The sequence below is a fragment of the Macaca fascicularis genome, chromosome 11 (genome assembly GCF_037993035.2).
Source record: "Macaca fascicularis isolate 582-1 chromosome 11, T2T-MFA8v1.1".
In the NCBI taxonomy this organism is placed as follows: Eukaryota; Metazoa; Chordata; class Mammalia; order Primates; family Cercopithecidae; genus Macaca; species Macaca fascicularis.
The window spans coordinates 76,643,448-76,660,897 of record NC_088385.1 but is presented as its reverse complement, the minus strand read 5'-3'; the positions used below and the strand labels follow the sequence as shown (position 1 = coordinate 76,660,897).

At 40.7% G+C, this 17,450-nt stretch overlaps 1 protein-coding gene across 1 annotated transcript in view; it reads right to left on the bottom strand.

Moving 5' to 3' along the window:
- Positions 1-17,450, bottom strand: part of MYRFL (myelin regulatory factor like) — a 110,559-nt gene that overhangs the window by 44,435 nt on the left and 48,674 nt on the right. Inside the window, exons 7-11 of the mRNA XM_074007699.1 lie at positions 16,422-16,617; positions 13,735-13,811; positions 12,085-12,195; positions 10,326-10,416; positions 3,748-3,948 (exon numbers count right to left, since the gene is read on the bottom strand). Of these exons, the coding sequence (XP_073863800.1) occupies positions 3,748-3,948; positions 10,326-10,416; positions 12,085-12,195; positions 13,735-13,811; positions 16,422-16,617 (676 nt within the window). The remainder of the gene's footprint in view (positions 1-3,747; positions 3,949-10,325; positions 10,417-12,084; positions 12,196-13,734; positions 13,812-16,421; positions 16,618-17,450) is intronic.

The following is a 17,450-nucleotide window of genomic DNA, read 5'->3' as shown; positions in this document are numbered from 1 at the left end:
GGCTCTACCCAGTTCCTCAGCCATAGGCCCCTGGGAGTCCTATGCCCACTTCCTATTTTCCCCTTTGTTCCTGCCCCACCCGCAGGGCCCCCAGTAAAGAAGGAAGCAGAGGCAGTGTTCGCTCCTTTGCTACAGATGAAAAGCAGAGGAGAAAGTGCCCTCATGTAGGCTGTCCAGGCTACAGAGAGGGAAATGGTCCCTGGTTTCTAAACTGGATCCTTGAATGCATTTTCCCTAAGACATACTGCTAGACATAGCGTTAGGTTCTCTGGTACTACTACCATCCTCTAGACAGATTTTCAACCAAGAAAAATTTTGAGGGTTACTTGGAGATCTAAACATTTTATATGACAATGTTCCTCAAACAAAATGCTCTTCTAATTTCTGGACTTGTAGATTTCCCAAAGCCAAATATAAACAGCAGCCTGTATTGCATGATCCCTCTGTGTACACTTGGCCTAGGGAAAACGCTTGAGGCAAAGGGTGTGCCTTCTTTGAATCCTCCCCAGGAACCCTACCCAGGCCAGCACTTACTGCTGTGCCTTGCTCTTCAATGCCTGTTGAGTAAGAAACTGAAAACTGAATTTGGGCCTCTGCTTTGACCTTGCCCACAGAAGTTTTGGAAAGTTTTGACCATGAATGCAAATAGCCATCAGCATCATGCTGCCTCACACCCAAGGTTTCTATAATATATCATTAGTTCAAGAATTGTATCACAGAGAACATCTTCCAGTCCATGGGACTCAGTTTGTTCAGGGAAGGCTATCTGTCATCGGTGATGGCCCACAGCCCAGCTGCAGTCTGAACTAGGAGCAGCTTAAATGACACCTGCTCACCCAGAGCAGAGGAACTTCTGCATTTGGCTCCTGGCCCTGAGGGAGACTTTGCATGTTTGACTTTCTTGAGCTTTTTTCATGTCTACTTCTGTCTTCCACTAGCACACGGGTGGTGTGGTTAGGAGAAAATCAAAACAGCCTTTGAGCATTTCATCTTAATGAATTCCTTTTCTGGCTTGAATTTTTAAATATCTTGCTACCTTTTTTCAGCCTTCACCACAGAATTTGACTGATGCATTCAACTCTCAACTTCCTCATGTTTTTGGGCATTGACATTGAGGTTCCTCACGTGACTTTAGTGTTCAGCATGTCCTTTCACTCCTAGTTCTGCTCAGTTTCTACTGTCAGAGCTGCATGTCCTTCCACAGTCTGCAGTCGCATCAGTAGACATGATGCCATTGGCTGGGCAAGTTAAGCTGCTGCTCTGCCCAGGACCTCAGTTGCAGAGGTTTCAGTCGTATCTGCGTCATCTTCTCCATGTCTTGGATCTGTGTCCTGTGAGCATCAGAGATCTCCCCAACCAGGACTTTGTAGATAATCATGTGCTTCATATCCACAAAGCAATCTGTGTTTCCTGAGTGAGGAAACACATAGGGCAAAGCAGCAGCCTATATCCATTTTCCCCAATTGTAGTATTAGGCAACATATTTGACCACTACATTTTGTAGCAGCTCATCCATTCAGAAGCCAGCTGTGGTTAGAATGCACCATTAAAGAATAAGAAATTGCTTCCAGTCCTATGCATGCCATCAAATTGACCAAGTGTCAGATCCCCAGAGTATTTGAAAGAAAGGCTCTCTTTGTTGCAAAAACTAAGTCAGGAAGAGGTGAAGATGAAATTCACACACCTGTCATCAGCATCACCAACATTACCATCATCTCCCTCATCTCTGTAATAAATAGTGAATTGGGACAGGCAAGATTTCTAAGAATATATATCTCAAAAATGTGCATAGATCTATTAAAACAAATCTACTAATATGAAATCATTTAATAAATAAATCACATGTAATTTTTATTTTGTATAAATAGAAAATAATTTCTATTTGCTTAGACTTGTCTAGCTAAAAAATACCTTACATATATGAGTTTAGAGAAATCTCTTAACCTAGGTAAAATGAATATGAGCATTTCCTGTTCACGGACAACAAAACAGAGCCACAGATTGCCTCTGGGCCAAAGTTCCTGGGCTGGTGGTTGCCAGAGTCAGGACTAAACTCTTAGTCTTCTAACCACGGACCAGGATTTTCTTTATTCTATCATGCTGCCATGAGCAGGAAGGGGATACAGAAATTTCACACTTAAGAGCCTGGATTGAAGTGACATTTTATTTATATGGAGGAGGCTTTTTAGAAGGGATGTGAGAAGTTCTCCGGAAGCTTGTTATTTTAAGACAATATATTTTCTTCAAACCAAGAAGCAATATTTGAAGACTTTTGGTAAACGAAGTTCTGTGTTAAGCCTGGTGGTAGCAGGAAGGGTTGTACAGGACTTTTCTCACTTGTTATATTCAATTTACATTTTAATAAGACTTGGTAGTGAATTGTATAGCCAATTGCAAGGATAAATTTGAGTTGGTGTGACCTGAAATGCAGACAGATTATCTCTCTAAAGTTCAAAGGTGCAATGTCTAGGACCGATATCTGGAAATGTATGTAAGAACTCTCTAGCTCTGCATTCCCATCTGGCTAGTAGGTCACAGCTCTTCTAATATGAACCGCAGCTACACAATCAGTATAAAAGTCTACAATTACATCCATTCTTTGGAATCCTCTAAGCAAAGGAGGACATTCCTTGGCTGGTTTAGGAAAACCAGTGCAGATTTGCACTGAGAAAGGAATGCAGTCTGGAAGAGGGGCTAATGGTGAACAGATTAGGACTTCTACTAGCTAAAAAGGAATAAGGAAAGGAGAGAAAAGGAACTTTTAAAACACAGCTTCGCAAATGCTGTCAAGAGAAGTAGTATGAGTGAGATGATGGGGAAGTGGTAGAAGCAATGAATGGGAAATAATTAAATGGCAGAAAAGTTGCAATGAGGTGTTAGTAGCTGGCTAACGGATTGGAAGCTTTGTTAGTAGCTGGCTAATGGATTGGAACCTTAATCCTTATCCTTATGGTCTACATAGCAGTTGTAGCTTTCCAAGATGATCCAGTTCAACTGGTTAAAAAATAAAAAAGAGCCAAGGGTGTCAGGCAGGCAGGCACCATTTTCATCTTACAGCTGAAGACACTGAGTACAGGGAGATTAAGCATTTTATCCAAGGTCACATAGCTGGGGAGAGCCCAAAGCGGAGGAGCCATCTCCTGATGTCTAGGCCTGACTTCCAGTTACCTCTGGGTAACTGCCTCTCCACAGAGGGAAAAGGTCTTCACCCAGAACTCTTGGCGATGAACTGACCAAGTAAGGGATGGGGAGGAGGAGCTTCTCAAGAGTTCCTAGAGAAAGGAACTGGGGAAGATAATGGCCAGTAGGGTTGGTGCCAGGGACTCTAGAAGGAAGAGGCTGGAGACATCCAAGAGAAATAGGAACAACTGGACTGAGACAGTGCTTGGAAGATGAGCGGAGAGACGAAAAGGAAAGGCAAACTCTGGAAGCGGAAGCTGACAAAGTGTGGGAGGAAGGTCAATGGCCTGTGGAAAATAACTGAGAATTGCTGCCTGTGAAGCCAATGACATGCTGTCCTTGCCCACTGCTCCTGTCAGGTAAATTCATTCTCTCAGGGAGGAACTGCTTTACAATTTCAGCAGAGATGCCCAGCAGCTCGGTCATCATTTTTAAGCATTATGTTCATCTCACACCAGTGGGTGACATGTAAAGATGTGTGGTACAAGGTGTGTCAGAGGCCAGGAGCACCCAGCACACCTGACTGGGGTGTCAGAGGAGGGGCCCGGGACCTGACTTTGTGCTCACCTCCTGGATATTCTGCTTTGCCCGGCTGTCAGAGGGATGCATGATGGTCCCCATCACTTTCATGTTGCCACAGACAACCAGGGCTTCGTCCGGCGCATCTGTGTTGATTCCCACTCGACCGTGACAGACAACAGATTCTGGAACTTGTCCTCGCTGCCACAATGCATCACTGTCATTTTCAAATTGCCCAGGGTTAGAGGCCTGGAAAAATACATAAATATATTACAATTAAAGTTACAGTAGCTAGATGATCATGTTAGTGTTCAGAGCAAAGGCAAAGTGAATATTATCTAAGTCTTTCACAAGAGAATCCTGTATTGAGTGGGACATTCTGACATATCCGACTAACTCTGGGGCCCAGAAGAGCCAGGGAGGTTTCCCTAACCACTCTGCCTCCCCACTGGCAGGAGCTCTGTATACCCTGATTTGAAACATCCAATCTCTATTGCGTCTATCTGGAATTAAGAATGTGATCAGTTATACTAGGTGGATGATAAAGAAGAAAATTTAAAATGGCTATCTTTTCAGGAATAGTCATCATCATCATTATGATTTAAAATCAGAACATTACATCAGAAAATATTACAGATGTACTAAATCAGATAAATAAAAATACCTTGCATTTAGCTAGCCCTATTATAGTTTCAGAATGCTTTTGTATTTATGATTTCATACACAAGTGACAAGCAAATGATAATACAAATATATTTAATATACATCAACTATTCCCTAAGCACAGACGATACTAAGGAAGAATAATAACAGCTACATTTGTTGTGCGATAATTCACAGTGCAATTATATGAGATATGTACTATTGTACTCATTTTATTGACACTGACACTCTGAAAAGATAAATAAATTGCCCAAAGCCACAAAGCTAATAAGTTCTGGAGCTGGAACTACAAGTCCTCTGATTATTAAATAATGATTTGCCTATTTCATGGCATTGCTTAGAAGTAGTCCTGGCAATCTTCAAAGAAAATCCAAGTGAAACCATTGGACTAGATAAAGTTCTGCAGATTTTACTCTTAAATAAAATTATTTGTCAAAGAATGCTCCACTGCACTGCATTCCTTCCTCCCTGCTTCCCTGTAGCCACTGAATTTATTCCCAAATATTTTAATGTAGGCATCTCTAAATCCCTCAAAATCCTCACAACAAAATTAAATTCTCTTTAAAATTATGATGTGTTTTTATGATTGAGGCAGGTTGTCACAACTTTACACAAACAGTTGCGATCCTGATTATCTAAAAAGTCAGTACTAATACTTGACTTTTTACCTTTCTGGTGGTATATGATACATTGCAAGCTCAGCACCTGAATATGCATAGATTTTCTCTGAAGACTACTCAGGAAACCAATAACAATGGTTTCCTCAAGGATGGAGCCTGGGAGATGGAGAAACAGTGGCAGGAGGAAGATTCACCTTTCACTATATACTCTCTTGGTATTATTTGAGTGTTTTGCCATATGCATTTGTTACAATTTTTAAAATAATCAAAAGAAACCACAAAGTTTATTTCTTAGTTTGGGTTTAAAGAACTTTTTGATGTCTTCAATTTCCTAATTCAATCCTAAATGTCTGAACCCTGAGCTGCTTGGAAGACTCAATCATTGATACTTGATAGACAAAAGCAGTGAAAGAGGCCAGGTGTGTGGTGGCTCACTCCTGTAATCCCAGCACTTTGGGAGGCTGAGGTGTGTGGATCACTTGAGGTCAGGAGTTCAAGACCAGCCTGGCCAACATGGTGAAGCCCCATCTCTATTAAAAATACAAAAATTAGCAATGTGTGGTGGCATATTCCTGTAGTCCCGGCTACTTGGGAGGCTGAGTCAGGAGAATCACTTTAACTCGGGAGGCGGGGGTTGCAGTGAGCTGAGATCACGCCACTGCACTCCAGCCTAGGGGACAAAGGGAGACTCTGTCTCAAAAAGAAAAAAAGAAAAAGCAGTGAAACAATGTAATGTAAAGTAATGGGGTGGGAGGGGGTAGTGGGGAGTGGGGGAAGAATATAAAGTAAAAACTTTGAACATTATTTGTGTAAATTTACTTGAACAAAGAGCTTTTCTGCAAGGTCCCTAGAGCCCCTTGGTTGTGAATGGCAAATTGGCTTTGACTCAAATCCTTTTATAGCAACCAATCAACTAAATCCAAAGGTATGCCACATAAGACGGTGGTGTATTTTTCTCTATTTTGAACATAATGAGCCACTTCAAAGAAACAAAATAAGACAGTGATGAATTTTTTTGTAATGAGCTTTGAGATAGTTATTATCTTGTTGGTAACTTGATACTGGAACAGCAGATATAAGTAGATTTAATTTTTTGGAACAGTTGCAATATTCTCACTTAGCTTTCATCAGATGAAAACTCAAATCCCTAAAATATGTTCACATTATTTTGGAAAGGGCCACAGATTCACAACATTCTAAATATATAGCCCTAGGGAGAATTCCTCATCAGTAACGGGATATGTTCTCATAAGATTTGTGAACTTATTTCCCTATTCTAGAATCCACAACCCTCATGTGTTAAAGCAAGCACAGTATACTACCTCTTTCTGGAATTATGAGTTTGTATTCACATGTGACCCAATAGTGGCTGATGGATATCAAACACCAAAACAAATTCATTAAAATTTCTAAAATACTTTTATTGTTTGTCTCATATTATCTTATTTAGGGAAGAGACCCAAGCATCCTAGTCTATGTTATAACACAAACTAGCTGTGTGACCTTGGGGCAGTCACTTAATCCTTCTGTACTGTGTCCTCCTCGGATGAATAAAGAATCATGTCTCCTTTACCCACCTCATAGGATTATTGTGGGATTAAGTGAAATCATGTGTGCATGAACGGTTTGCAAAAATGAGGATGAAACGCCTCAAAGTTATTCTCGACACACTCTCCTGGGCACAGCAGCAGCTATTTAACCTATAATCGCTTCATCTGCTCTCCTCAGCAACGCACCTGCAGAGTTGCACAATTCCGGGGGACGCCTTTCATTAAAAAAATACAATGTAAATGGCGCCCCCTGCAGGTTATTCGAATAGAAAACAGCATCAGCTGCAATTTGAGGCCTGTGCTGAGCTGGAAATGAAAAGCTGGAATTTGTTTTATCATCATTTGGGATTCGAAAGCAGCAGCCAAAGAACGAATAGAAGAGCTTGACCTGAGGAAGGTAGCTCTTAGGAAGCCCATTTTTGCGCCTTTTGAAAGAGTTACAGAAAAAGGACCTAGAAATACTCTGCTGGTGCTACTCGAAGCATGGTCTGCAGGCTAGCAATGTCAGCATCTCCTGGAAGCCTGTTAGAAATGCATATTCTCTGGCATCCCTGACCTCCTGAATCAAAAACACAGGTATCTGTGTTCTTACAAGCTCTCTGGGGATTCTTATTCATAATACAAGCTTGAGAACTACTTCTTTATACCATGTACTCCTGGTCGTAAGTTCCCCTTCCGTAGTTGACAGAAAGATCTGTTGAGTTCAAAACAGGCGTTACTCCATAAACTGTTTTCTTTGAGTAAATAAAAATTCATCTGAACTCCAAAAGAGGAATGTGTGTGCCTGCATTTGTGTGTGTGTGTGTGCATGTGTGCACATATGCATTATTAGATCATCTTTTCCAATCCTAGGTTTGGTTTCCCACGTCACGCACTGCGATTTGCAGAGCAGTAGAGGAAGAATTCTTGGGGACATGCCCATTTCTATTCTTCTGGAAAAGAAACTGGAATAATGTATTGGTTTTCAAAATGAGGAAACCCTAGAGTGTCTTTGAAAGGCAGACAAAAGTAATCATCCCTCCTGCTTGCAACACTGCACTCCAAACCAAGTTTAATTAAGTATTTTAGAAGGAAAGTGAGGCTGAGAGAGAAGAGCCCAGTCATTAACAAGGGGAATCTGAAGGAACTCCTCTGGGGAATGCTCCCAGAAACAAAGACTCAGCAAATAAATCTGTTCTTTGGAGTAAGCCTTAATTTTCATTAAATTGGTCAATTTATACTACAGGACCATAATATACTGCTAAAGCTGTTTTGATTGACAACCCAGATGAACAATTACTGGGTCCTGCCCACCATTCTCTCTCCAAGTAGAATTCTGACAAGCTTGGTCTCCTGGATCCTTCCTGGAGGCCTGGAACTCGTCTAGATCTAACCCTTATACAATCACCCTTACCAAATAGTAAAATGTCAATCTCTGCCATTAGGACGAGTGGTTCTTAGGCCACAGAACAAGTCTGGATTTGCTTAAATGCAGTTTTCATTTCTCCATTTAATGTGGTCAGAGCTTATAGTGTCTTTGTCAAATTTTCTTCCCTTTCTTCATGCTGGAGCTCAAACTAACAGAACCAGAGCTACAAAAGCTCTTTTGTAGAATGTTGGCTTGTCTGCCCTTTGCCCGACCCATTTGTATGCACCTGTATAGGCCCCTCTAAAATCTCAGGTGGCAGAAAATGTATTCTGTGGACATTTCTAAAACTCACTAATTCAAACAATAATGCCATTTCTTAAACAATTAGATAAACCAAAAAGTCTGCATTCATTTTCACTTCTGTGTTTTACAGTTTGAATGAAATACTATCAATAAGATATTTCTAGTCAGGGGATGAACGGTTGATCTTAGTAATCCTTTACTTCTCATTGCTGTTAAGGTAACTTTTGTGTTATCCAGCATGCTTGTAGAATAGGGTATTCTCTTTAACCAAAATTGTGTCTGGGAGAAAACTATCAGATTTGGAATACAATCATTTTTTAAAATAGAAATTTAGTGGATAGCATGACATCCAAATTGTGCTGAGTAAATTTAATATTTTTGGTATTCATACCAAATATGAATTATAGAACTTTCAACTTCTCAAAGTCATCATTATGATCTCATTATCATTGTGCTTTGGATTTGAGGAGGTGCCAAGTAACAGAGAGTTTTTGGTAAACAGAATGCTAGAGAGTGGAGCTCCCTCCCTCTCATGTTGCTGTTGTATGGAGTTGCACGGCAGCTGCGTATAACTTTGCAGGAGCTGTCAACAGCAAATGGAGAAACCTTGTCACTAGGTAAATTATTCCAAGTATGCAGGTAACTAGCAGACTATCTGTCTCAAGCAAGTGTTATACAGCTCCAGAGAGTACTGTCATGATATCTAATCTATGCTGACTCTGAAAAGAATGGCATTATCTGTCTCTATTCCTTCCTAAGAGAAACAATATGCAACCTAGGTTTCCAGACTTTACTTTAAATCAGATTTGTTAGCACAGCAAGGCAATTCCAGATTACATCAAATAAGATGTCAAAGATGGCCCTGGCCCCTGCAGAGGGATGGACAGCCACCTCTGTGATTAGCTTATGATGTAAGGAGAGGGCCCCACCTGCCTCTGCCCCAGAGGATCCTCATTTGCTGCAGGTTACGTCAGACCCCACAAAAATGCAGCCTGGGGTGTGCATGTCCTTCCCTAACCCTGGGATTGCTGAACACATAAGTGTTTTACCTCATTTCTATCATTACTTCATCTCCATTACAACGTTGAGACATAGTTAAAGGATTTCCACTAATAGAAGGCTTATTAATTTTAATTGACAAAAGGAATTACAGAGGCCCTTTGTTTCAGAACAGTTTGACACGGGCAAGGAGAGATGCCATTTCCCCAAACGGGCAGATCTTCTTCTCTTCCTCAGGGCCTCAGGTTAAAGCCACATACATGGGCAGGCCCATAGTGAACACTGTTCTCTAGTGGAGTTTGCATGACCTCCCTGTACCACTTCAAAGATCCATAACAACGCAGCCCCTCCCAGGGCTGCCAGGCCTGTGGCTACCTGTTACTTCATGCCTCTGGTATTTTCAGTGGTGGCCAGCCTGAACTCACACAGCTGCAGCTGCAGCTGCCAACAGCTTTATGTTTTGTGGCTGCCAAGACTCCCCTGCAGAGCTGTGACCAATCATTCATTCAGCAAAATGTGCTGAGCCAGCCACTCCTATGTGCTAGACAGTGGCCCAGATGCCCTGTACCACCAATCACTTTTGGCCTGGAATGCTTTCCTACCACTTTCCCCGCCCTGTGGGCTTTAAGGTCAGAGAGATCCAGGCTCCATTATTTACAATTCGTGAGATCATGGATTAGTTACTTAGCCTCTTAAGCGTCAGTTGCTCTGGGTATAAATAATGTAATGTGAAAGCATAACAATGTAAAATGATGTCATATGGAAATTGTTTAGCTCAGTGCCTAGAACGTAGAGTAAAAACCAGAGTTTCTCAACCTCAACACCACTGACATTTTGGGACGTATAATTTTTTGTTGTGGAGGTTGTCCCGTGCATTGTAAGGTACTGAGCAGAATCCTTGGTCACTACCCACTAGATGCCAGCTGTGACAACCAAAAATGTCTCCAGACATTGCCAAGTGACCCTTGGAGAACAAAACTGCCCCTGGTTGTGAACAACCATGTGAAAACTAAAATAATAGTTTCTGCTATTACTATCATTATCATCGAAATAGTATATTCGAGCACACCACTGAAAATTCAAATTCCGCCTACATGGGAGGAAAGCATGTGGGATCCAGAAAAGTCAGAGAACTGAGCTTACCCTTACAATGATCCTTTCGGAGACGTGGGCAGACAACAGATAGAACTGGTCTTGGTTAGCAGCATACAGTCCAACCACCAACATGAAGTATCTAATTCAGAGACAGCAGACCAATGCCAACACATCAGGAATGGAGACACAATTCGTACAATCAAATACCACCCAACAGTTGATCAACAGTGAACTTATCGAGAAGAGTTTGCCTATTTAAAGACTACCTTTTCCCTTCCGTTCTAAGTTGTCCCTGCAGTGAAACAAGAGAGTAGTTGATTCCCTTGCTATTGTTCTGGGTCAGCTCTTTGCCCAGTTGGTGGTATTTGTGAGCTGTTTTACAGGCCCCCAAAGAGCAGGAAAGCAAGCCACCCTGGGGAGATGTCCCAGGAGGGGTCTGGGGTGCTGATTCAGCACAGGCCTCTCCACGCTGCAGTCCTGGGCCCTCAGCACAGCATGGCTCACAAATACAACAGGAAGCCACCTTAAAAGTCCCTTTGTTCAGAGCCACAGAAGCCACATTAAGGCCTGGGCCTTAATGGAGGCTGACTCCTAGGGTCTGCCCCACCACACTGGATGCTTCCCAGTTCAGCCTGCTCTTGGCCATGTATCCTATGTCTTCGACAACCTCAGGGCTTGACTTTAGCCAAAGACTGAGACCTCCCTTTCAGTTGCTTCCAAGGCAATTTTCATCACTGTTATTTCAATTACCTCTTCATATGTACCACTGATGAGACAGTTTTAAGACTAGACCACTTCTTAAAAGTCAAAATTAAAACTGCCTTCTTCAAAGAAGCTTTTGCCCTAAGAACTGCATGAAAAAGCGTCACCAGCTTCTTCTGTAAGACTCCTGTTCTCCTAGAGAACAAGTTTCCCTCTACATCTAAAGTAAATCAGTAAGAGTAGTAACCGTTATCATTATTAGTATTAGCTACTATCAAGAGCTCAGTGTGTCATGTACCAGGCTAAGCAGTTTACCTACATTAGTCTATTTAGTTCCCCAATAGAGACAATAACAATATTTTACTCCAATACTTTATTGTATTTTACAGGACAGAAATATGAGTCTCAGAGAGGTTAAGTTATATGCCCAAGGTCACTCACCTAGTAAATGCCAGTATAAAATAGTCAAATTCAATTCTATCCAACTCCAAAACCTATGTTCTAAACCCAGCAGTTCTCAAACTTGAGCATTATCAGTGTCACCTGGAGGGTTTGTTAAAATACAAATTGCTGAGCTCCATCCCCAGAGTTTTTGATTCAGAGTTTTTGATTCTTCAGTAAGGCCCGAGAACTCGCATTTTTAACAAGTGTCCATCTCTGCTAGTCCTGGAATCACACTTTGAAAACCACAGGTTTAAATCATGAAAACAAGTTATTTATTTTCTTTTTTAATCAAAAAGGCCATAGCAGAACTTCAGGACTAGAGACCAGCACACTGGTTGAGAAATGCAGTCAGTCCTCAATCTTTGGATGGCAATGAAACATAAACGTGGTCACTCTAGAAAACCATGGAGGGAATCGAGCCAGGCAGAGATAGGGCAGGGCAGGAAGGTGGGCATTGCAGGGTATGGGTGTGGGAGAAGAAAGATGTCCACAGGTAAAGGAGAAATGTTAATAAACTGAGAGTCAGAGAAGGGAGGAAAGTGGCTTAGAGGCCCTGTGTGCTGGCTGGTAGCACCAGGAGGATCAGAGGGGCCCCAGGAGGGCACTTTTTGGACAGATAAAGTACCCAGCCACACTGCCATGCACACAGTGACCTCAGTACCTCTGGTCTGGATTTGGTTTTCCCTTTTTTCTCATATTATTTGCTGTGGTTTCACTGAAGTGTAATCGTCCCAGCGTTACTTTGGTGACCTGGTCAGCCAGTAGGTCAATTCTAAAACAGCAAAAAACCAACAGACTATAAGAGAACACCAAATCTCTGATTATATCTAATCCACTTTCAGACTCTCAACTATGCTTGGTTCCCAGTTGTCACCACACTGGGAGAACAGTTTATTCTAGTCACTGATTATTAACTGCTATCCACAGCATGGTCAGGAATAGCTGCCAGGAAGGCCATGGAATATCTTGAAGGGTAAGAAATGCTCAGTCAGCAAAAGCTCAAGCCTGGAGTTTCCAACTCAGAAGGGCCGTATGCTCCATATACCCGGCATGGTTCCTTTTACCTCCACAATGGGGAAAGAAAATCTTTCATTTGTGCCACTGCCACTGTTGTGACAGCATTCACCTCTTGACTGAAGCAGCTTAGGTCTCGCATGAATGCCTTTGCACGCCCTTCACGTATTTGCCTCTCCTAGCCTAGCAGTGGGAGGCAGCTTCCTCCAAAGGAAGGCCACATACACCCTGCCCAGGCAAGGGAGAACCAGACGCATCACACACATTTAGTGCTGTGTTTGTACAAGTGGCTTCTGGACTGTCCGGGCCATGAAACCATCTTCTTCTCAGCCCAAAGGGGGTTGACTCAGGGTCAAAACCCTGAGATGTCTCCACTGTATCCCAGCCAAACCAGTCAAAAAGCAAATCCCACTCACTCTAAGTCATCCTACAGAGAGGACTCTAGCTTGGACTGCCATATTGCTTTGCATACTACCAGCTATATATGCTTTCTATATTGGAATCCATTCCGCAAACTATTAACATGGCTTTAAAGAATAAGAAAAAATGACTTCTAAGTACAGCATGGATATACAATCTTGAAATTAATTCAATCAACATCATGCTGATTTAAATGAAAAATTAAAAGAAAGATCTAGCCATGATTTATCTCAAGGAACTAAAGTTGTTAGTAAGGTTGTTAGCAAAGTTTTTAGCAATAAACAACATAAAAATAACAGTGGTTTAAAAATTGATCGTTTTATAAAGAATTTTTACAACAGTTTCAATGCATAGTACAACTCTATTTTTGTTGATAAACATATATGCATAATGTTAACATTAATATTACATTAATGGTAGGGGCGCTGTGGCTCACACCTGTAATCCCAGCACTTTGGTAGGCTGAGCCAGGCGGATCACCTGAGTTCAGGAATTCGAGACCAACCTGGCCAACGTGGTGAAACCCCATCTCTACTAAAGATGCAAAAAATTAGCCGGGCGTGGTGGCTCATGCCTGTAATCCCAGCTACTCCAGAGGCTGAGGCAGGAGAATCACTTGAACCCAGGAGGTGGAGGTTGCAGTGAGCCCAGAGTGTGCCACTGCACTCCAGCCTGGGCAACAAGAGCAAAATTCTTTCTCCAAAAAACAAAAAAAAAAACCTACATTAACATTATTAATTTGGATGCTGTGGTAGGTTTCATTTTAAGTAAGCAAAATAAATTAGATAATAAATAAAATTATATATATATATAAACAAATAAATTAGATGTTTATTCACAAAATATTCACATAGGAATTCAGAAAATAAATTCTTACTTAACAGGATTGAAAATCTTTTTGCTCCTATCTGCTTGGGACTGTTCAATAGCAATTATTTGATTGGTGGCTTCTACCTATATGAAACAACAAAAAGTAAATTTATTTATTTATTTATTTATTTATAAAAATGTTAATTAGCAAAGAATGTTCGAGTACTTAAAAAGCTTTTCAAGGCATCATCCTAGGCACTGGGCAGGAGCAACAAGTCATGAAAAGACACATAAGACAGGAGTCCTTACCTTAACGCAGTGTTCTGTTGATGAGGAAAGAAATAAATACCTGTGAAATTAAACAACGAGAACACAAGACAGCAGAGTATTTCAGGTACGCAGTGAATACAGAGGAGGCTAGAAGATGACTAAACATCAGGGGTAAGGCAGCTTCTTATTCATTCATTCATTCTAGAAGTACTTATGGAACACCCACTATGTACCAGGAACTGCTTTAGGCATTAGAGATAAGAACTGAACACAATTAACAAAATTTCCTGTCCTTGGGGAGGTTACATTCTACTATGAAAAAACAATGATATACAATATAATAAATAAAACATAGGAATTAGCATTTATTCAGCATCTGCTACCAACTCTTCTTGTTCTGTGATATTGAAAAGGACTTATGAGACCAGCCCTATAATATACAACTGATGGGTATTCACATTGTAACAAATCTTTCTAGAAAGCAATTGGTGGTCTATATCAAGAGTTTTAATAATATTTGTATCTTTCATGTGTAAATTCCCCACTGGAATGTATTCTTATGCAAAGGTGGGTTTACATGGATGTTCACTGAAGTTTTATTAACAATAAAAAATGGAAAATAAACAAAACTAATAATAATAATTAACACGATGCATCCATACAATGGAAAACTATATCATCTTTGTGAACAATATTTTTATGGGGTCCTTAATAATATCATACAATGTGATGTTCACAATATAGCACTAGCAATATGAGATTAATTTCAATAACAGAAAAAATGAGAAAAAAATAGGCTACCAAATGGTGGATCCCAAATACAAATGAATTTTATCTCTTTTTCATACTTTTCTATTATGTTCCAAAATTTTCACAATGAACTAATATTACATTCATATTCATAAAATGAATGTCTTTTTGTTGTTTGTTTGATGTTTTTATGTATTTTTGTTTTTGTTTTGTTTTTAAGAGCTCAGTTTGGTACAAGAACAGTTATGCGTGCAGTAGCCAAGCCTTAGTGCCTAAGCCCAGGTTAGCTATCAGAATAAAATATGTCGGCCAGGCACAATGGCTCATGCCTGTAATTCCAACACTTTAGGGGGCAGAAGCAGGAGGATTGCTTGAGCCCAGGAAGTTGAGGCTGTAGTGAGCTGTGATAGAGCCACTGCACTCCAGCCTAGGTGACAGAGTAAGACCCTGTCTTAAAGAAAACAAAACATCAACAAAAACAACAAAATATGCAGATAATGAATGCTTCTCCCTCTTAGGAACTGGATATAAAGTTACAATTTAAGAAATACTTTTTGATCACTCAGAAGTCATATTACCTACATTCTGAACCCAGCTCTATCATTTACTACTTTGGATGAATTGTATAACCTTATTGGTCCTCAATCTCCCCTCTGTTAAACTGTAGAGGAGGGATATTGACTAAATTAGTGGCTCCTTGGCGTTTTTTTAGGTCACAGATCTCTTTGATAATCTGATGAAAATAATGGATCTACTTAATATGGAAATGCATCAACATCAATAAAAATAATAAAAAATACATTTAGTAAAAGAATTGCAAGAGTATTCACTGAAAACTATAAAACTACAATTTGAAGTGATGCTGTGCCATTTTCTGAGCCCAGGCTTATGAAATTGGCATCTTGGCTGGATATGGTGGCTCATGCCTGTTATCCCAGCACTTTGGGAGGCCGGGGCAGGAGGGCCACTTGAGCCCAGGAATTCAAGATCAGCCTAGGCAACATAGTGAAACCTCATCTCCACAGAAACAGCCAGACATGGTGACACACACCTGTGGTCTCAGCTATTTGGGAGGCTCCCACTTGAGCCCGGGAGGTCAAGGCTGCAATGAGCCATAATCATGCTGCCGTGCTCCAGCCCGGGTGACAGAGCAAGACCATGTCTCAAAGAAAAAAGAAAGAGAGAAAGAGAGAGAGAGAGAGAGGAGAGAGAGAGAGAGAGAGAGAGAGAGAGAGAGAGAGAGAGAGAGAGATGAAAGAAAGAAAGAAAGAAAGAAAGAAAGAAAGAAAGAAAGAAAGAAAGAAAGAAAGAAAGAAAGAAAGAAAGAGAGAGAGAAAAAGGGACATCTTTCACTTCACTTGTCTTGCAATGTTTATTCTTAGAACCCAGCCACCATGCTGTGAAGAAACACAAGCTATCCCATAGAGCAGTTCACATGGAGAAGAGCTAAGCCCTGTCAGTTAGAGCCCCATTTGAGCTCCAGCTGATGGCCAGCCCAAACTCAACAGGCATCTGAGTGCTTCTTGAAAATGGCCCAGTTAAGCTGCCCCAGTTGATGACTTCTGAACAAAGATGAGTTGTCATAGTCACACCCTGACCCAGTTGCAGATTTGTGACCAAAATAAAGGACTGTTATTCTTTTAAGTCATTTTGGGATAGTTTGTCATGCAGTAATAGACAACTGAAACAAAATAAATGTTCACTGATGTAAACTGAACTAAATAAAAGACACACCTTAATGCCAAAAGCTTTCAAGTAAAACATTTCTATTGGCTTTAGGCCCATCTCGGTTTCAACAAATTTTGGACTTCCCCAAACTTGGACATGAATGGTTATCTGAAAATGATTCTTCTTTTGGCAAACAAAAGCTTCATCTGCTGGTGAAAAATTAAATCCTTTGTCTGTTACAACTCGATAGCCCACATCAGGTCTATGAAAAGAGAAACCAAGAAACCAGTTTTACAAATGTTTTCTACATATTTATTTTCATTAACAATACTAGTTATATAAACATTTCAAGGAAATGTACTGTGAAAAGTGCCTTTTGCTATATTTAATCAATTGATTTCTTAAATTTTTAATGAGGAAATAAAAATAACATTTCAAAACACAGCTGGCTATTTCCCAGCTTTTTATTTTCTCACAAAAACGTACAATCTTTTTTTTTTTTTTTTTGAGATGGAGTCTTGCTCTGTCCCCTAAGCTGGAGTGCAGTAGCACCATCTTGGCTCACTGCAACCTCAGCATCCCGGGTTCAAGCAATTCTCCTGCCTCAGCCTCCTGAGTCGCTGGCACTACAGGTGTACACCACCACGCCCAGCTAACTTTTGTATTTTTAGTAGAGACAGGGTTTTGCCATGTTGGCCAGGCTGGGTTTCAAACTCCTGACCTCAAGCAATCCCACCCGCCTCGGCACCCCAAAGTGCTAGGATTACAGGCGTGAGCCACTGCACCCAGTCAGAAGTATAATTCTTGCCAAATGGAAGCATTATTTTTTCAGATTGCCTTTCCCCTTTGTGCTTTCTAGACTTTTAATTTGACTCCACAATACAATAGAAAAATGTAGGCTAGATGTTGAGAAGTCAACACATTACTTAGACTTGTGAAATATCTGGGGTAGAATTAATCTCTTTTCTCCTTTAGGGAAAAAAAAAAAAGTCTCAAAATTTCACCAGTAACACAATATCTAAAAAGTCACTTGGATGAAAGAATATTCAGCCTATTGATGATCATATGAAAAAGCAGACTTAGCTTAGGAATAGC